Here is a 21,059-nt window from a genome sequence, read left to right on the forward strand (position 1 = left end):
CAAAGTTTACATTTTAATTTGAATTGTGTCAGTATTATTGCGTGAACATTAATAAAACCTTTGTAAAAAATGTTTTTACAATTTATTTTTCACATTTGCCTTTTCATTTTCAAATTGGCAGTCTTGCCTCGAGATTTTAGTGAAAATGAAATGTCAAATCACCAATTGCATTTTCTTTTTCAATTTGACAGGGACAATGCATTGTCAGTGTAAAAATGAAAATAAAATAATTTCATTTTATTTTTCATTTTGGCACATATGTGCACGCAGTTGTGTATAATGAAATTGCTAATCTGGTTTTCATTTTCATTTTCATCGTTTAATTTATTTATTTAAATTTGGCAGGATTTGCCTCCCATACATTAGAGAGTGTCTGTGTGATCCTGAAGCGGAGGCTTGAATCAAAGAACATCAAGAACATACAGTAAAAATATACTTAAAAAACTGTTTCCGTTTAATTGAGTAGCATTCTTAAAAAAGTAATGAAGGACATGGAATAACGTCTACATAACTCTTCACAACTAGACTGTACATTTGAAAATCATAAAACCTTTGAAAAAGGTTAAAATACGGCGGACCATTGAAGAAACGCTAAGAATATCAAGTGACATACAATATAATTCCAGTGTCAAGCTACTGTACATAAAGTGAGAATATGCTGTGTGTTAGTCTAGAGCTACATGAGAAGGAAGAGCATTCTGGAAAAGGAGAAACAAACACAAGAGCCTACAAGAAAACAATAAATTATTCAGACAAATACATTCCATGCTTGTTGTTCTCGTAGCATAAACAATACAGAGAACATGCATTTGTATTTGGCTGCAGGCTAATAAATACAGTATATAAATGCAAGAAGTCATATTTCATTCTCAAAGCAGTAGTCTTTATATTTAACCGTCTATTGCTGTCATTGCACCTTATGTTCAAAGAAAAACTCTAGATTTTATATTACATGCTGGCATGATCTAATCTCCTAAAACATGACTAGATCAGGTGCAAACGTGTTTTTTAAAACATTATTTAAATAAAATTCCCCTGGTCTTACAACTGTGGCTGTTTTCAACAAACGCATGCACATGAACAAATCCTTTTTCTTGCAAAACAAGCAAACCGTTGCATCCAATCGAAAGTTTAAATGAATCAGGGTTGAAAGCAATGGATATGAAACAAAAGTGTGCTTTCCTATTCCATCAGGCCAAAACGTGAAGGTGCACAGAAGAAATGTTTGGCTGCTCAACATACAGGTAGATTTTACAGTGGAGTCTCTTATGAATGGATGACGACTCTTCTACAGCCTGAGCGTGAAGAACACATCATTGTCTGGACTGGGGGGGCTTCGTTGGGGAGGTCCTGGTGGAAGCTGGCTCAGCAGATCCAGGCAGGCACAGAGATTGTGAGGTACGCTACAGGCTCCCTCGGGATTGCCTCGCTCTTCCATCGGGCTTCCGGTCCCACTGATCAAACTTTGCAGCCGCTGCCTCTCCTGGGCTTGCCTGGCGCGGTTGGCGATGTACCTCACCCGGCTCTGGCTCCGCGAGGAGCTCCTGCGCAAAGACGGCAACTCCTCTTCATCCTGCACCTCTTCTGCATCGCTCTTGCTTTGAAAGTCTTTGCTGGTGAGGGGCTCCACGTCAGTGAGTCTCTTGAGCTGCTCCGTCAGATCATTCTGCTGCGCTTTTCTCTGAGCTTTACCCCGCTGGCGGCTCGACCTCACGATGAAACTGCGGCTAATGCTGCGATACTTGCTGTCAAAGTTACAGACAATATCGTCTGAGGTGAGATCTCCCAGGCTTTTGGATTTGGAGCTGCTGTCCGTGTCTTTCGCTAAGGGGGCGGTCGTCCTCTTGGAGCCAGCGGCGGCGAGGGCGGATGACTGCTTTAAGCCCTCCATGTACAACCTGCTCCACGTGTGGCGTCTCTGCATGAGCCGGCCGGCATCTTTCTCGGTCACCAGGGGCCTGGGTCGTAATTCGTCCTCTGGCGCGCACATTTCTCCATCCCGCAGGTTGGGGTTGGACTTGCTTTTACTGACGACGGAGGACGAGCGAGGCTGGATGCTCCAGTTGGCCATGGATGCCTTGTTGTCCGAGCAGTCCCGCGCGGCTGTGAGGCAGGTAAGGCTCTTTCTTGAAAGGTTGGGCAGGGACAAATCAATCACAGTGTCATTGGAGGAAATGCTGGAAGACGATGACACGCTGTCCCGGTGACTGCTGGGATCCAGTTTGCTCCAGAGTCTGTCAGTCAGAGTGGCGTCGGTGATGACCTCGGGGACGGCTGACGGACTGTTGGCTTTATTCAAGGCCTTGACTTGTCCTTCGCTTCTGGTCCTCCTGACCGGAGGTCTCGGTCCTGTTTGCACGTTTCGCCCCAAGTCTCTGTCAAACTTAGCTTTCAACGTCTGAACCCTTTCAGAAGTCGAAACGCTGCAAACCGTCTCCTTCACGCTGTTTATCTCTAGAGTCTGTCTTGTGTTTATTTCAGCCGCGTGTTGCACGACCTCAGCATCTGCCTGCTCAGCCAAAGGGGGCGTATCGCATCCGATGTCAAGGTAATTTGTGGAAAGTGAAGAGTTGATGTGGCTTTTCCTAGAATCTTCAGCATTGCCGTGAAATGAAGTGTCAGACGGGGTTAGCACAGACGGGTTCAGAATGGCCTCATTGTTTTTCACAGGGATGTCCTCATTGGAAGGAGGTGTTATTGCTGTGGATGGTGGAGGAGATGTAATGGAGTCACTGGTGTGATGTGGTGAGCTATCCACAGGAATGTTATTCTCCTGAAGTTCCTCAGTAATGGATTCCAGACATGAGGCCTTCAGAAAGGGAGTCACACTCTGTGCTTCAAAATGTTCTGTAGGCACATCAAGAGAAAAAAATCAACGGGATGTAAAGTCAACCATTGAACAACACTTAGGGCTGCACAAGTAACGGAAGAGCATTCACACACTGAATACATGAGGTGTCTACATTATTTCACAGGCCTATCAGCAGTGTCCAGCATCTGTAAGCGTCTGACGGACGCATGTTTGATATTTCACGCTCTCACATACAGTCATGATGAACTGCAGGATTCAAGCAGTCTAAGCAAACTTCTAGTGAAAGTTTGATGAATAAAGGAGGGATTTTCTAGTTCTGGCACACTGCTCACTTTTTGTGTATAATGTCAATTGTACTAATCACAGTTGACATGCAAGGGAAATAATTCAATTCATTTTGTAGAAAATATTGTGCAGCCCTAAATCTAAACAATTTTTGCCTAAAAAGATTGGAGAGAGACGGGAGAGAAAACAAACCACATTTGAACAAATCTGTAACATGCTTTGTCTAAATGGATGAACAAATGGTTTCATGTTAATATTAAAATAAACACAAGAAATACACACACAATACCAGAAAAAAACAATGTGCATTAAATATTCAAGTGATAAAAAAGCACATGAAAACTCATGTTGTGATGATATAAAAATGATCAACAGGTTGTTAAAAACACAATGTGAGCAGAGAGCATCAGGCGATCACTGCATTCTTCAACACAACACACATGCCCGCCGTCTATATGTTCAAATCATGCGCTTTACAGAAAGACAATACACAAGTACTGTACACATAAAGTCTGTTTACCTGGTCATTGGTCAACCCTTCAGTTCTGCACTAAACACAGAAAGCATGCAGGAAAGAACCAACAAACCGGCATTTTACAAGAGAAACAGAAGGAAAGACATGTATGCTTCTAGAATCTATATGATTAATTCTCATAAAAACATCTTGAAGAACATTCAGTCATTATTGACTCAACTTCATTTACTTTCATTGAATCAGCCTCATGTCATACAGATATGGCAATAAAGACACGAGGTCGTCCTCTAACCACTGTCAGAGTGCTCAGATCATGTGAACTGTGATATACCTGTAGGAATACTAGCGCACAGCTGCATATGACCAACAGCCCACTCACACATTAAAATACAAGAACATGGCCAATGGTGATGTCTTGTCCCACAGGTGAAGCTAAACATCTGCTTTTGTGCTGAAGCTCAAAGGTGTGGGACAGAAACACATTCTTACATAACAGAGTTTTGTGACCATCACATGAGCACTATAATCACTCACTGTCTGCATTCTAAACATGTAAGCAAACATTCACAGGACTTCACATCTTTTGATATGCACAGTTGACGTGAAAGACTGGGGTGTTTTTCACAGACGAGCAGCAAATGGCTAATTTTCTCTTCAATTGACTGATGTTCGTCACTATCATTTATCTGAGGATCAATGTACTTCTCATTTGTTTTTGAAGACTGTAATGTATGAGCTGTAGTTTCTTGTTTTAAAACCTTACGGATTACTTTACAGTGAAATATGGATTGATGCTTTCAGTGTTTCAGCTGACTGTCATGACTTTAAGCGTATTGAGTTCGAGTCACAGGGATTAAGATGTCACCACTGTTTTAGGAGGGTAAAGGGATTTATTGGGTTCCATCACAATCTATTGATCTCTACCCTACGGGGCCACTGGGAAACTGAGATCGAGTTACAAATTGACCTTACCGGCGAAAAATAAGGGGGATTTACTTCGGATCTCATCCATTTTCTGGGCAAAGAGGGCATTCATCTCCCGCTGCAATGTCCCTGCGGCCCGCCTTCGGTTCTCCATACCCCGCGGTGGGAACATAGCAGGCAGATCAAGACTGGCCAAACTGTCACAGCTGCTCGAATCACTGTCAGACAGGCTCATGACGTCATTCACAGAAATATTACAGCTGCTACCATAGTCGGGTGGAGCGGGGCATTTAAGACAGAGACTGGTTTTGCTGTCGGGGATTGGAGGAGGAGGACCAGACGGGGACCGGAGGAGGAGGCGTGGAATGCTACACGAGAGGGCATTTCTCACAGAGGGGACGTCAATCGGGTGGAAAGATGGAGAACCCAATGTTTGCCCGACCTTTGTCCTCGTTCGGGGTACCGGTACGGGTTTGATTTGACCCCGAGGGTCTGGTTTCTGTTTAGCGTCTGTCTGGGCTAAGACTTGTGGTTTAGGACTAGGCTCTGGCTGAACCTGTCGCGAAGCCGTTGGAGAGCGACAAGTCCTTTCAGACCTGGGTGAAGCAGTGCTCGTTACCTTCCTCTCAAAGACGGGACTCTCTTTGGTGCCAATTACACACTTTATGCAATTGGAAGTCATCCCAATCCGGCCCGAGCTGTTGATTGCCAAGCGAGCGAACACACCCGGCTTCTCGTCCAGCGGATCCCGGAGACGCAACCTGTTGGCTCTCTTCAGGGGTTCACTCATGGTCCCCCTGTCTCGGTAAGGTTTGGCACGAGGCACGGGATAAACGAAAGCGCTCTTACCTTTACTATCATCAGGGTGAAGCTGCCCGTTTGTGCCGTGACCCCATGATTTTGCAGACGCTGTGTCTCCGTTGTGGTGGACTACTGGGCCCTCTTCCGACTCCCGCTCCTCACTGGCGCCCTCTGAGCTGCAGTCTTTAGTGTCAATGGAGATCTCAGGAAAGCCCCTCTTGACTTTGGGTTGACCCTTGGTGGGCGCACTGGCGGTGCGGCGCAGCAGATGAGCACCGAAGGTGGGCTTATGGCTGAGCTGTGAAGCAGCATGGCTGTCGAGAGAGGCCTGCTTTGGATTTCTGTGAAACAGTCCTTTTATACCACTGACTGCTCGAACCTGTAACAGGACGATACACAGAGAATCACCCAAACTGGTACGTTACATTAAAATGTATCAGACTGTAACTGATCTGATCTTAAAACAGAAACCCACGTACACTCTAAAAAAAGCCGTAAAAATAGGGCACAATATACTGTATTAATATGAAGGAATTTTCCGTGTTCATTTTTACAGTTGTTCTACCTGTATTTTACATTTTGCACTGCATTCATTTGCATTTTAGCATTAACGGAAATGTCCGTAAAATAAAGGAAAATGTACTGGTAATTTTCTGCCAGTACTTTATCTGTTTTTTTTACGGGATTTTTTTACAGTGTAGCATTCTTCCGTAAACTATTAAAACCACATTAACACCGCTGTTTAAACCAGTCTAAGGTGGTTGCTGATCTCAGCTGGCTCGGCCAACCTGTTGTTCATCTTGTTTTGCAGGTTGAACCAGCCGAGTGTCCAGAACCCTCTTATCATGACCAGCGATCCACGTTGGGCTGGTTTAAGCTGTCTTTTCAACGGGCTGTACAGACCCCAAAAGACATGTTCTCACACCTGCTACCATTGAGAAATGCTTGATAGCAACAGTACGATTATCTGCTCAGCAGTGCTCATCCACATCTGGACAGTTTATGAAACATCATGCAAGAACTCTGAGCTGATATTACATGTATGTACAACGTAAGTTAGCACAAACAACAGAATCAGGAATGGACAGACACATGTGGGTGACCAACACAGAGCGTTAGAGCGTATGACAGGAATGTGAATAAATGTGAAGGGAAAGGAAGCAGGACATCTTTCAGGATAAAATGACACTGGGTTATCAGTTCAGTGCTTGTTCAGAATGGCCAGAAAACCCAAAGCATCCTCCATAAAATTAATCATTCAAGACGTCTAGAGACCACAACACCCAATGTCATTTTGCCATTCATGCCAGGTTGACTATGAACTGCTTTTACCTCTCTGATCTGCTCACCGCTGACGTGCTGAATGAAGAATATCACACACATGCTGTGATCTCTGTAATTATAATGCCTGTACTCGAGCTCAAAGCAGATTCAAGCTTTACCTTTAGCTCCAAAGATACATGTGTAAAAATGACTAGCTCAGATCTCCCGGCAGCCCCTCAAAGTCATGGATAAAGAATAAACAGAAGATAACAGACTCCACATACCAAGAGTGAGTGCTCTGTTACTGTGAACGGGGCAGCCGAGACTCATCGTGGACCTGAAATGCCCTGAGTTCAGTGAAATAGGAGTAAGGCGTGTCTCCCGCTGTTTTAGGGGTCAATGAGAATGCAGTGGAGGAAGGCGGTCACAATTATGTAGCAACTCATTCTGCACGAGTTGGCATGGTGAATGCTAGCAAATGAATCAGGATTTAACCGCTCACTGGGGAAGGGGAGGCATGCAGGGTGCTGATTGGGTCTCACTACACCTGAGTTATGAACGAGGATCCTAATATTTTCCTGCCTCTATAGACAGCTTTTGGACTAAGATGGGTGTACTGTAATCACAAACATAAGAGAGAGAAGAGAGAAGCCAGAGAAAGAGTAAAAGAGCGAAAAAACAGACAAACTACACAGATAACATCTGCTCTGGACACTGAATGTGTAGGTGACAAATTATGGAAAAGAGCATGTAAGCATGTTTCTAACATCAGATGCCACTTCCCATCAATAGAGGACAAACTGCAATGACATTTCTATCCAAAAGACGTGCACGTGCATTCATCTGTAAATGTTATCTAACACAAAGTATACAAAAGTCTGCATGTCTTTAAATCGGTGCGTGTTCATTTATGGAGCTCTCTTATTGTTTAGTTTGACCCCTTAAGGTCAGAAAGTTTCATTTTTTTGTAGTCTATTAAAGGAAAGTGTCATGTACAGAATATGCAGTGCCATAGAAAATATGCAGAAATACTGTGTGTTTATATCCCAGAGATATTAAAGATTTCTTCAGTTGATGTGGATGCATATTGTGTATTACACCCTTCAACTATTTACTGTGGGAATTAAAAACAGTTTCTTGTATTATATTGTCTAGTATTGCATAATGATTACAATGCATAGTAGCAATGCTCAGCACATTCAGTCTTTTTAGATTTACAGATGAACGTAAGAGATGTCACATACGCTGTGAAGCTATGACTGACTTTGTGAACACTATACAACATTAAAAAGAATTTGTGCCTGTTTACCTGAAGTTTTCCAGTAACTACAATAACAAATCATGCAAAAAGTGAAAATGAAAAATGTAGAGCTCTCTCTGACATGATACCAGCAAACTATACTTTCATGTAGCTACAGGAGGTGCCCACCTTACTAGTGATGTCATTGACTGCAACATGAACAAAGATGGACGCCTCCTCCATGCCTTCCAAATACACATGCCGGTAACCTGAAACACAAACATGAGTGAAAGTGTAAACTTGCATCAATTTTACAAGTGTACATACATGTATAGACTCAGTCTGGGGCTAAAACAAAAGTCTCCTATAGCACAGATTAATGTTTCTATTATGAAGGAGAGTGTAAATCATGACAGATGGTACCAGGAAGCATGCTATTAAAAGCGATGGTCCTCTGGCCAATATAATCCTGACCAATTGGATCATGATCCCAAACCAGAAAGCGAATAAGGGCAATCTCTGGCATGTGTAGAGTAAAGACAAGTGTCTCCTCCCACATGGGGTTAAAACCTGAGAGACAGTGAGAGACAGACAGGGTAATTCATTATAAAGCGGTACATTTATGGAGAAATCAGAATGAATGAGAGATTCAGGATTCCAGTATTATCGGCTTGACCTTCCCACTGCAGTGACTGAATAACTTAAAGTAGCCTTTACTCTTCATAAATTTCTCTGGACTTGTCCACTGTGTTGGTCTATATGATTTCTACTTGCACTTATCATATCAGTTACAAAGAAATCTATTTCTCAGAATCTGAGGTGCCACAGGGCTCCATCCTCGGGCCAATCCTGTTCCACATTTACCTGCTGCTATTATCTTGTTTCTCTTGTCATCATTATGTTGATGATACTCTACTATATTATAACGTCATTGTCTCCACTTTTTCAGATGACAGAAACCTCATAACACTTAACCCTAACCCAATACCTGGTGGGTGACAAATTGAAGCAAACTATGAACTTTCAATTGTGTCCTGAGCCCTGATCATAACATTAAGTCTTTAATCAATAAAGTGTCTGTTAAATGATCTTAATGTACATCTACTTGCATCCGTGAGTTACTTTGGTAAGAAATAGTGAAGTTTCACGCATGAATGTTGCCATCTCTTCCAATCAAACAGATATATACAGTATAAATGTACACTTTTACACTACATGATACTTTAATGACCCATCTCTCAACATTTATGAGTGAAACGACAAGTGACTGCGTGCGTGACATACTGTATAATACCTGTCGTGCCTCTCTTACCGTTGTCGTCAACCACTCGGGTTTGTGCCTTACAGCAGTCCACCGGAAGTCCAATGATCTCCACTTCCACAAACGGATCAATGATCTACAGAAGACATGATGAAAAAGCTTCAAAACAGTTCCCACATATTGGAACATCCAAAATATTCACATTACAACCCCTGAAAGAGACATGTCCCTCAAGAATCTTTGGAATTGAACAAACTGAATTTAGCAAGCAGACATGTGTTGTAAGATTCTTGATTTGTGTATGCAGATGTTTCGGATCATGACTGCAGAGTGACTCAGATCACCTCTCCTCGATCGCCCAGCATGGAGTCTTTGGGTTTGGGTAACTGTTGACCACTGATGATCTTAAGAACCAGTTGTTTCTTCAGACGGCCTGGTAAAGGATCCTCAGCCAACGGATTGAATGAACCTGTCAGAAGAAGAGAAGGACTCATATCTCTGAATGCCAACACATGCATCTGTATAAGAGTAACGAGGTGATGTGCAGACCTTCACACATGCAGGAGGGTTTCTGAATGTAGCCACAGTTGCCGTTACAGTAAAACATTGCTCTGTTCAGCTGCAGAACTCTGCCCTCTGATTGGTAGTTCAAAGCAACTACATACAGCATATAAAAATAAATCAACGTTAATTCACTCATCGGTTCGTTTGACATCAACAGCATCACAACAAACAGGTCGTTCCTAGCCTGTGTACATGTTCTTGTCTCAGGTTTGTTACAGCGCTGTACGGATTATTATTTGTATTTCTGTGACGTGTTGATATGACAGCAGAAGGTTGGCAGCATGTTTCACACATACGGTTTGTTCTGGACAGTAAATGTTTGTCTGTACCCAGATGGCAGCCAGCGTTCCAGAAGGGCTGTGGGTTGAAGTTGCTGGAGTCCACGCGGTAAGGCGACGGGTAGATGCGAGTCAGCTGACGCTGGTTGAATCGTACGAACGCCGCAGGTTTCTGCTGCATCAGTTGATGGGCTTTGGTCTCGCTCATAGACGACACCTGAAAACTGCAGCTGCCTGCGACCGCTCCATCCCCAACACACACGCAAACACACTCATCACGAGGAAATCTTCAACTCTCGCAACTCATGGGTTTATAGAAACTGCACAAAAGATACGCAGTTCTTTTATTAGTCCAGTTCTCTTCTCACCTTGTGTCTCAAAGTCCGGCATGCCCACAGATTTGGTGTAGACCAGATCAGAGAGCGCTCGCGACAGCTTCATGGTTTTCTTCTTTCTGTTGAAACGCATGAAAGCTTTAGATATAAAGAGACATTGACACAAAGGCTTTGACATGACGAATGAGTCGAGCCGTGTACCTGCTGTGATGTACGGCCGCTTTAGACGCTCCACTCGAGCTCTCCTGATCTGTGTCTGTGTCCTCACAACTGGATGATTTCCTCACTTTACGTGTCTTTTTCTGCAGATGAAAGAATAATGGAACTGTACATTCTCTGATCCTTACATTGACATGTAAAACTGCAGTGACAACACAAACATCACACAGAGTGATTATGATGAGAACAAGAAACAGGTGAAGAATCACCTTGCGTTTGGAGAAACTGCCCATGAATGATTTGGCCAGACGCTTATTGCTGCCAGCATTTGCTTCATCTCCAGTGTCAGTGCCCTCATCTCCTTTACCCTGAACACACACACACACACACACACACACACACACACACACACACACACACGCGCGCGCGCACACACACACACACACACACACACACACACACACACACACACACACCGTCACTAGGTGGCAGCAAAAACCAACATGTACAAAAAATAAAAGAGACCCACGGGTTAGCCAGTCTCAACATCATTTACATACAGATAACATAGGTTTTCATTAGCACGTGTTTGTTTCTAGGAAATTACACATGATCTGTCAACTGAGCTACAGCAACGACAAAACGTCTGTTTGATGTTAAAAACCAGAAAGAAGGTCAAGAAAAACTCAAGTAATGTAGCTACAGATAAAACTACAGACTACGACCCTTTCACGTAACCTTGTCTTCAGTCTCAGGATGTTATGGATGACGGGCGGAGTTTTATTTCAAACATCTATCCACAACTGAACTGCATTATACATGAAGGACAATCTCTCTGTCGGACTACTTTCTGTAACATAAAACTTCAAACTGCTTCACCAGTTCAACCTAAAACCAGGCTGGGTGACCAGCTTAAACCAGCCAATGAGCTTAGGCAGTTTTTTTTCAGAAACTAATGTAAATAAATGACGAGAAACAGAAGAGAGTGATTTGTACTTTCACAGCTGATTTCTCAGGAGGTTTGGCCGAGGGCGGCAGGGTTGTGATGGTGAAGCTGTCTGGATCCTCTCGGTCTCGGATCTTCGACTCCTTCATCAGGTTATCTAATTTCTTCTTGGCAACGTTCTCAGCCTGCTTCCGGTTCATAGACGTCTGCACATGGAGAGAGAGAGAGAACTCAAGACTTCTTTAAATGAGCATTGGGACTCCACCTGCAGTTTTCTACAGAGGACGTGAAGGTCCAAACCATTCATCAAAATATCTGGGTCGCTCGCTTCAGGTTTGAAGCCCTTGACCTGATTTCACACACAGAAAAATCCAGGACAAATGTCCTCCTCCTTTAGTTTTACTTGTACTTCAAGCACTTAGGAGAGAAGAGCCTTCATTTAAAATATATGAGCATCTTTCAGACAGAAGAGAGAGAGACGGATTTCATCTGAATATGTCATCAGCAGAGGGAAATGAAAACACACGTCTGTGTCAAATATCACCACAAAAAATTACATTTAGAGTTATTATGGTTATATTATATTATCCAAGTCCCAGTCCAAAGGGGGCCGAATTGGACTCAAGTCCAAGTCCTTAACATCCGAGTCTGAGTCGAGTCCAGAAGGTTTGTATGATTTGAAATTGCATTATTTTTACAGACTCTTTTTACAGTGAAAAGGATACTAACAATGCGCCGTCAGAGCTTTTTTTGTAATTTGCAACCAATTCAAACAATAAATACTGTTTTGTGGTGCTTTAATGTTTAGAGCCTCAGTTTAAGCAGCGTACAGTACATGTTAACCAATCATCTCTTCTAGTTGCACGAATTCAACATGAAAGAACATCAGAACTGTGGAAATATGTCAATGCACATACAGTATCTACTAAAGTTCATCTACTGACTCGCCTGTCTGGTTTGTTTGTTGAATAATAAAAATGGCATATATCTGCATTATGATTGGTCAGATTGCCTGTCAATCAAAATCTAGCGAAAGGTCAATTGTGAATTCAACACTGAGCTCTTCAACATTTTTTTAATCTTTACAAATCATTTGCAATGTCCAGTGCAATCATAAGTTTGCCTTCATGCTCAAAAGGTCAAGATGATGCTGACGTGTACATTCTTTTTCCATTTTTAAATGTTAATATCTTATTTAGCCTCTACTAAATGAAGAAATGAAACAAAATAATGTTCTAATATAACATGCAAACAATTTACACTTATCATTCTATTTAAAAGTTTACACCTCTTAATGCATCAATAAATGGCCCTATGGTGTGATAGGCTAGTGCTCGCTTTCAAGCCGTCACTTACCACGTTCTGCACTCTTACTTTTGCAAGCTGTCTCCACTACACAGCGAATCTCTAATTACATCGTGTCTTGACTCTGTTGGTTATCAGTGGAAATAAATCTGCTGCTGCTGAACACATCTGTTAAGAGCTAATTCTGTGCATGCCCACCTGATGCCAACCCACCTGTGACTGAAAGGCCCATGCGTTTAACAGAAATGTCAGCGATTGCCCGTGCTCAATGCTGTGACAACACAATGCAAATAGCTGAAGTCATTTAGTTTTTACTCATCCAGTGTCTGGACTCGACTCGAGTCCGTGACAAGTCTGAGTTGATTCAAATTGGACTCGAGTCCGAGTACCCCAACCACTGAGTTGATTTATGAACGGTAATACATGTAATGTTGATTGTATCGCAGTGTGATGACGAGAGATTCTGATGTCATGATCGGTTATTCACACAGAGATGTTTGCAGTGAATGGTGTCTCTCATGACTTACGTCTCCATTCATGAGTTTACAGTCGTCCTCCATCTCATCAGCACTGTCCTCATCAGACACGTCCCCCTCTTCTGCATTCTCATCTATATTCGGAGGCAGTTTTTTACCCTATGACAGGCAGATGAATGGAATATATTATAATTCATACAGCGCTGACCTTGATGCTGTAAAAGAGGATATTAAACACCATTTCTCCTACATCAAAGTGACATATTTAATGTTTCAATCTTTCATTATAAAGCTCCATAACCTGTTACAGTGTGTGTGTTTTACGGCATGTCGAGCTGTCTGCAGGCTTTATATATTACAGTCTGTGTGTGAGAGACTCATTGGTAGTCGCTGTCTGTGATGTGTGCCCAGTAATTTGTCAATATGACGGACTGGCCCACATTTCAGTTCAGGATTCACTCCTACAATTATACTGTAGCAACAACTGGCCTGTTTGCCGAGACGCTCCATTCACGGCCCGGTTTCGAGCCCTCACACTTTCTTAAAAGCACGAGATGAGCTGGACTACAGCAAGGACACATTAAAACACTGCTTTCACACCGTCTCCAACACTGAGCATTGTAGACATTTCACTATTATGAACTTCACATTACCATTGAATATATGCAAATACAGTATATGCATTTCGGTTCCTTAGCTTTCTTATTATCTGACCTGTTTCTCACTTGACAACTTAAAAGTGTATTTCTTCATTTTCCTTTCTTTGTCTTTGCATTTATGTGTATACTGTATGAATAATTCTGTTGAATGCTTTACTGTTTTTTTTCCATGCGGAAGCACAAGCTGAATCACTGCATGAAATCCAGTGTGAATATGATGGTCACCTTGATGAGTATTTTTCCCTTCAGCTCTTCGGGTGACGGCAGGAGTCCGGACGGGTCCGTGGAGATGGAGGAGACGTCCAGTTTATCTCCTAACACTTCAGTCAGACACTGAGCCATCTTCTTCTGCTGAGGAACACTGCAGTGATTCTCGATGGACACGATCACTGGATACCTGCACGCACGCACACGCATGATGGACATCTTCAAACACCTCATTGCTCTTACTGTATGATTCTCCGTTTTATCTTCATTGCTTGAGAATGATTAACTGAAGTGAACCTACAGCTGAGCAGAGGCGTACAACACATCATCATCAGGCAAAAATAGATGATAAATAACCCTGCATGTTTACTGCGCTCCTTTTACTATCACTGCCATTCCTGAACTTACACTAAAGCTAAACAACAGGCTGAACAATCTCACATCACATCTCCAGCAATGTTGAGAGGCCGTGACTAAAAAGAGTTTACAGAGACCTCCAGGAGCCACGACAGTGTGAACACACACGCACACGCGCACACGTACAGCGCCGCTGTAGAGGATTGTGGGTCCTTCAGGATTGAAACTTGAGGGAATCTTCAGACACTTGTCCTCTTTCATACAGAAGAGATTTACACACACATGTTCAGTGCCAGACTCTTTCAACCCTCTCTGAATCTCAAGAAAACCACAATAACCCACACTGAGAGATGATCACCTCAAAGGAACAAGGAAAGAAAACTAGACAAATCCCACATGAGATCGCTGTCACGTCTCAACCGTTTCTCCAAGACATCAGTGACATTCATTTCACAGGAGAAACATTTGAGACCGAGAGCTCCATCAAATCTCATGGAATTGGAAATGGCAGTTTTGTCGTCTTCTGCTAAGTTGTAATAACGTCAGGAGATCTTAACGCTCCTACAAACAGACAGCGCTTTCTTTTCGTGAACTCTAATTTCATTTCTTTAAACTTTAAAATGTCTCTTACTGGCTTTTGATGAAGGCATATTTGTTGATGGTCTCGATGACGTCTTTAAAGAGGATTTTGGAGGTCAGGGTGTAGCCATGATGCACCATGGGTTCTCCGTCCGGTCCGTCCCAGCAGTCCACTACAGGAGTATTGAAAGCAAACGTGTGACTTACATGTGTGCTGAGCTCATGATGAAGATGTGAAGACGGACGAGCGTGAGTCTCACCCTCCACGCATCTACAGCCGGCCTGCAGAACCCACGAGTACATGTCCACCCGAGACTGAGACATCAGCTGATCTCCGGTCAGGTATGTGTTATGAGACGAGGCGATGAAGTAATGATTCAGAGGTTGTGTCATGTCCTGATTCACCTCGTAGTGCTCAGGGTTGAAGATGTCTCCGGCGGGACTCCGCATGTAACTCGTAAAACCTGCGCGGATACAAACCTGCTTATATTTCACATCATCACAGTCAGAATAAAACTGTTGCAACACTTAGACATGAATGAAGTTTGTGCTACTAAAATGAAGACAAAGATGGATAATGTTATCACAGAAGAAATGATTGACTGACGAATAAGCCAAAACAATGAGTATTACACTGAAGTTCAGGGAAGAAAAATCTCAAATATGCGGACTATTCGCCAAGATCAAATGGAGAATGTTTCTGTGGTTGTTTCCTCAACTGTATGTGTCGAACTGCACTCAAAAACACCAAAGTCTGCAGAAGTCAGATTCATTTCTCCTGATATATGAGAGCAGGACACGCTAGATTCATTTCAGCATCTTTATAGTCTTACTGCACGTCAACTATTGACTTCAAGGTTTGCTTTACATAAGCCCTTGTGAACGGCTCTGATGTGGTGTGTGATGAGCGATGAAAAGACTCTTACCGTCTATCCCCAGGACGCCCAGGGTCTGGTTCTCGGGACACGGCTCAAACTTGGACACAATCTCAAGGCAGTGTTCTTTTGTGACGCCGGTCATCTGAAACACAAGCAAACATCCACAGCATGCAGTTCAAGTCTCTGGCTCTGTGTTATTGTGACGGTTAAAGACCACAGCTGCCGGCTACATGAACGGACGAGTCGATGACATTCTCATCCATGTCAATCATTCACATGTTTCCTCCAGTGAATGCAGCAGGGGATGCTGGGATATCACGGTCAACTGAATGCTACATGAACACATTTGTCAGTGATTATTAGCTGACAGCGGATCATAAAACGCTTTGCTCTGCTGCATTCTCACCACTGTGTTCTTCATCATATTAAAAAATGATTTAATGGTTGTGTGTGTGCGCGCGCATGTGTGTGAGTGTACCTGGTAAACCCTACAGTATGGGGACAGAATGTCCCCACAAAGATGGCAATATCCAAAGTCCTTGTGGGGACATTTTTTGTCCCCATGAGGAAACAAGCTTATAAATCATACAGAATGAACTTTTGTGAAAATGTAAAAGAGCAGACAGTTGTGTGTGATTGTTAGGGTTAGGGGTAGGGAATATGATATACAGTTTGTACAGTATAAAAACCATTGAGTCTATGGAATGTCCCCATAAAACATGGAAACCCAACATGTGTGTGTGTCTTCATGTTTGTATATCCCGGTGGGGACCTAAACCTGAATGCACACCAACACATGGGGACTCGTGTCACTGTGGGGACCAACATTGAGGTCCTCATGAGCACAAAAGCTTATAAATTGTACAGAATAATATTTTTTTAAAATCTAAAAATGCAAAATGTTTTCTATGATCTTTAGGGTTAGGGGATCAAATATACGGTTTGTACAATATAAAAATCATTACGCCTATGGACTGTCCCCACGGAGATAATAAACCAGACATGTGTGTGTGTGTGTGTGTGTGTGTGTGTGTGTGTGTGTGTGTGCGTGTGTGCGTGTGTGTGATGTCTTGGTGCCGGTGAGCACTGGAGTGAGTGTGGTGAAAAGGTCATCGTGAGACGCTGGTTTTCTGGGTTATGATGTGAGATTTCATGGTGGGCTTTTCTTGCATTTAATCTCAGTGTAATTGCGTCTCAGCCGGCTGTACACCAACTTTTTAATGGGATTTTAATGAACGCCTGAAACGTTATTTCTGACAGATACCACTGGAATCAAACTTCAAATTTGCCATTTAAAGTAATAAGAACATTTAGCACTGGAGGTGATTTTATAAACAAGGTTACAGTACTTGGGTTAATGAACATCGCCCCCAACAGAATAAAAGAGAAAACACGGAATCATTAGAAATTTCAACTTACTGAGGTATAAGCACTGAAGTTTTAATAAAGAAATAAGAAATCCACATGTGCCTGTTAGGCTAATGATAATTTTCTAAATGTTATCTGTACACTCTCAAAATATGAGTAAATCCACTTCAATCTACATAAATATATTCAGAATTATCTTTATATGGGGGATCTGTAAAATCATCTACAATCAAAAAACTCAGAGAAACATAAAGCTCCATCAAATACATGAAATGATTCTTTGAGTGGTGATGATGTGATTTAAAGCAGCAGATGCAGACGTCCATGAGTGGATGTGTGAGAGGAAGAGGATATTTTTGTGGTTTTGGCAGGTGAAGCCGGCTGATCTTATTTCTGTGCTCAGACAGACACCGAAGTGAATCAAACACATTTTCCTGTAATCACATTGTGTGGTTAAGCGTTTATCATTAGGTTAGGTGCGGTCTTACTGATGTAGTCTCAGTGTTCCAGAGCGCTGAAAACAGCTCTTATGAAGCGTGAGCCGTCATGAGTCAAGCCTCGTTGAGTTGTGTGAAAGAGGACTGACGGACTTTGTGCCTCACCTTTTGTTCAGTCTCCAGGAAGCGGATGATGTCATCGGTGTCCAGGTGATCCTTGTGATTACTGTAGGTGAGCATCAGCAGGTACAGGTCTCGTCGTGTTGATATCATCTTATAGAAGGAGCAGAACTCCTCGAATCCCAGCGTACCCTGATTATCATCAGTATCTGCCTCCTGCACATCACACAAACGGGTGGATTTAAACAATACTCTTCAAAAAACAATGTTAGGACTGCGTTACTGCAATGTTATTACAATGTTGTTCGACAACCACACAACATCATAAAGTTGTAATTGCAATCATTATCGATTTACTCTCTAAACTGTGTGAGGTGCATTCTGAAATGAAACACAAGTAGAGATATTATAAACAGCATACAACACATGCTTACAGGGTTAAATGACCCTTTCCTTTCCGTGCATAACAGATGCAAGTATTTCAGAACGGTTGGTAAATGTTTACAGAAATGTGCTTGTGGATCTGATCTGACTGTGTCTATTAGTCACAGATCATTGGCGACTGTATGATGAGCTTCTCAAATGTCACAGTTACACTCCTGCCAGGCCGTGTGTGTCATATCCCTTCGTCTCATCGCGACCACAATAAACCCTGGCCTGCGCTCCCTGAGAGAAGCCTGAAAAACCCCAAACGCCTCACAGACACTGAAGACACGTATTCCCATCACGAGGAGCTCAAACCTAACATGGCTGTGTTTACGCACATAATGAGCAGATGAGCAGGCCATCACACGTGTCCAGAACAAACAACACGTTCACACTGAACTCAACACACAACCGAGAATCACACAGGTTGTAATTCAGACTAAGAGCCAAAGCGTTCAGGTGAGAAATCCCGTCCCGTCACACAGAGCAGACTGTGTCTTACACTGAAGGCCATCTGTGTCCATCTACAACAGACGGGAAGCGTGAAGCTTACAGACCTACACACAGCTGACGTGATGTCACACGCCCGGAAACACACACACACACGCCGAGGCTTGACCTACAAACTCCACACACACGTGTCAAACTCTTTTCACAGGACAAACACGACTGACAGCTCAAGTGTGGATATGTGACAGGAATGGATGATTTACTCACAGGACTATATTATATCATGTGTGAGGTTAAAGTGGTTTTGTGCATTAGCGTGCGAACGTGAGGATGTTCTGTGTCACGTACCTTAAACATCTGTTTGACCTTCTGTCTGGGCAGGTTGACATTGAGCTTGTGCAGGAGCTGAAGGACTTCACTGATGCTGAGACATCCGTCTCCATTCTTATCCGCCTCAGCGAACGTCTGCTTCAACCACGTGATGTTCCGAGTTAAGATGATCATGTTCATGTGCTTTATAGAGACACCATCACAGATTTACAGTACACAAACCACTGTTATGCGACAATGAACATCCCATAAAACGCCGAACATCACTGAAACCTCAAATCATGCATGTGCCTGCTGCAGTTTCACCATGGTATTTGTAATGGTGTGGTAATTGTCACTAAGTGTCTTTGTCTTGTTTTGTAGAACAAATATCTTAAATCAAGAAAAGTGACCTAAGATATTTAGTCTTGTTTTAGGAAAAACAAGTTTATGGTAAAAACAAACAAAAAAACAAATATCTTAGGTCACGTTTCTTGTCAAGTAATTGTATTTTGATTTAAGAATGTTTAGATTCTTTAGACAAGACAAAAATGCTTAGTAAGAATGTCATATTTTGCAGTGTGGTTAATAAAGCCAACGCTTGGAGTTTATATAGACCACTTTGTTAGACGTAAACACCGGTCCAGAAACACTTCTGGCCTGAGATTGTAATCTTTTTTTAAATCCTATAATATTTGTTTAACATTTGGTTATCAAGGGTTATGTGTTGGTTGTATTTGGTTTAAATGTTTATGTACTGCAGTGTTAAAAACTGAAACAGGACCAGCGTTGTTTACGTCATCTGAAGAGGTCTACAATGAGAGTTTGGTTCCAAAATGAGATCATCGAGATGAGAAAAAAAGGTTTTCTTGTGTTAGTCAGCTGTATTGTTTGAGTTCTTATGGCTTAAATCAAAACAAACCAACTGCAGTTTGATTTGACATTATTGGAACGCACAATAAAAGAACATCAAAACATTTTTTGAAAACAGAGTTGTGTCATTTTGGAAATAAACTCTTCATACACAGTTAATAGTTATAGTAAGTAAGTAGTGAGAGTGTAGGGACACATCGGCGGTGTTTCATGGGAGTGGTCATTTTTTGATTGCATTTTTCAGGCATTTCACTTTTCAGGCATTTCATGTTTCCATGGTAACAGTGAGGATTCTGACTGGTGTAGATCTCTCACTCTTATGGGTAGTTATGGATTTTCACTGCATGTACAGAAGCACATATATCAGGATGGTTTTATTTCTGAAGACCTCCTGATGAAAGAGTTAGTTAGTTAGTTGAATGTATAATGTCACACGTTAAAGGTGTGGAGGTTTAGATGCATTTGAGTCTGTATAACTAGCCACATCTATCAGCAGTGTGTTCACGAGACTTGAAGGATATTGATCTCGAGTGCGTTGACGTTTAGCCAGACTGTCTTCATCGCTGATGCCGGCCATCAGATACTTCAGACCGGTGATCCAGGTGCGAGCCTCCTCTCCCGTCCCGGACACCAGGTCCAGAGACTCCATGTGCTCACCGTAATAGATGCTGAAGCAGCAGTTGGGATCGAAGCTGCCGTCGGCATATCTCTGGAAGATGTCTGACTGCTTTCCCTCGCACACTTCACGGACGGAGTCGATGGAGACTGAGAGACGAGAAGGAAGAACACTGAAGGCCACATACAAACATCATCTCGTATGAAGCACCTCCTGAAACACTGAATCATCTGCAGCAGATGCACGCACTCATGGACTGAAAAATACTGAAATGTTCCTCTTAAACGTGTGACATAATCCAATCTGTGATCTCAGAGCGGTCTCCTCAGAAGGCATCTCATGAATGATGAGAGGAATTCAAGTGAAACATTGTTCTTCTCCATCTGAAGTAAATTCAGGTGAGTGGTTCATACACAACAGAGAAAAGTAGAGCGAGGACGAGACACATGAACGACTCTTACTTTTGGCCTTCTCGTTCTTTCTGGAGGGCCGCCAGCGGATGCAGGACTTGTGCTCGTCCAGGTAAAAGAAGCGCAGCAGGCCTTTAGATCCACCTCGCAGTTTCAGCATCTGAGTCCCTGTCTGCATGCAGCTCATGCATTTCTCCACTGCCACAGAGAGAGAGAGAGAGAGAGCATGCGTCATAACATGAACAC

General features: G+C 42.7%; 1 protein-coding gene across 8 annotated transcripts in view; it reads right to left on the reverse strand.

Annotated features, from left to right (window-relative positions):
* Positions 1-433: 433 nt before the first annotated feature.
* plch2a (phospholipase C, eta 2a) overlaps positions 434-21,059 on the reverse strand; it is an 80,462-nt gene continuing 59,836 nt past the window's right edge. For 4 of the 8 annotated variants that reach the window (XM_057326840.1, XM_057326839.1, XM_057326843.1 and 1 more), the window contains 22 exons: positions 20,865-21,011; positions 20,309-20,552; positions 18,954-19,083; positions 17,775-17,945; positions 15,853-15,946; positions 15,187-15,390; positions 14,979-15,099; positions 14,009-14,180; positions 13,176-13,283; positions 11,394-11,549; positions 10,667-10,765; positions 10,440-10,540; positions 10,272-10,357; positions 9,955-10,137; positions 9,611-9,718; positions 9,406-9,530; positions 9,113-9,197; positions 8,224-8,370; positions 7,990-8,069; positions 6,630-6,656; positions 5,346-5,676; positions 434-2,847 (listed from right to left, as the gene is read on the reverse strand). In XM_057326840.1, the coding sequence (XP_057182823.1) occupies positions 1,289-2,847; positions 5,346-5,676; positions 6,630-6,656; positions 7,990-8,069; positions 8,224-8,370; positions 9,113-9,197; positions 9,406-9,530; positions 9,611-9,718; positions 9,955-10,137; positions 10,272-10,357; positions 10,440-10,540; positions 10,667-10,765; positions 11,394-11,549; positions 13,176-13,283; positions 14,009-14,180; positions 14,979-15,099; positions 15,187-15,390; positions 15,853-15,946; positions 17,775-17,945; positions 18,954-19,083; positions 20,309-20,552; positions 20,865-21,011 (4,478 nt within the window). In that variant the 3' untranslated portion in view covers positions 434-1,288. Of the gene's footprint in view, positions 2,848-3,617; positions 3,648-4,544; positions 5,677-6,629; positions 6,657-7,989; positions 8,070-8,223; positions 8,371-9,112; positions 9,198-9,405; positions 9,531-9,610; positions 9,719-9,954; positions 10,138-10,271; positions 10,358-10,439; positions 10,541-10,666; positions 10,766-11,393; positions 11,550-13,175; positions 13,284-14,008; positions 14,181-14,978; positions 15,100-15,186; positions 15,391-15,852; positions 15,947-17,774; positions 17,946-18,953; positions 19,084-20,308; positions 20,553-20,864; positions 21,012-21,059 lie in introns of all 8 variants that reach the window. The other 4 variants (XM_057326846.1, XM_057326845.1, XM_057326841.1 and 1 more) reach the window with 4 other exon arrangements.

Source organism: Triplophysa rosa, unplaced genomic scaffold (assembly GCF_024868665.1).
Source record: "Triplophysa rosa unplaced genomic scaffold, Trosa_1v2 scaffold139_ERROPOS793776, whole genome shotgun sequence".
Taxonomy (NCBI): domain Eukaryota; kingdom Metazoa; phylum Chordata; class Actinopteri; order Cypriniformes; family Nemacheilidae; genus Triplophysa; species Triplophysa rosa.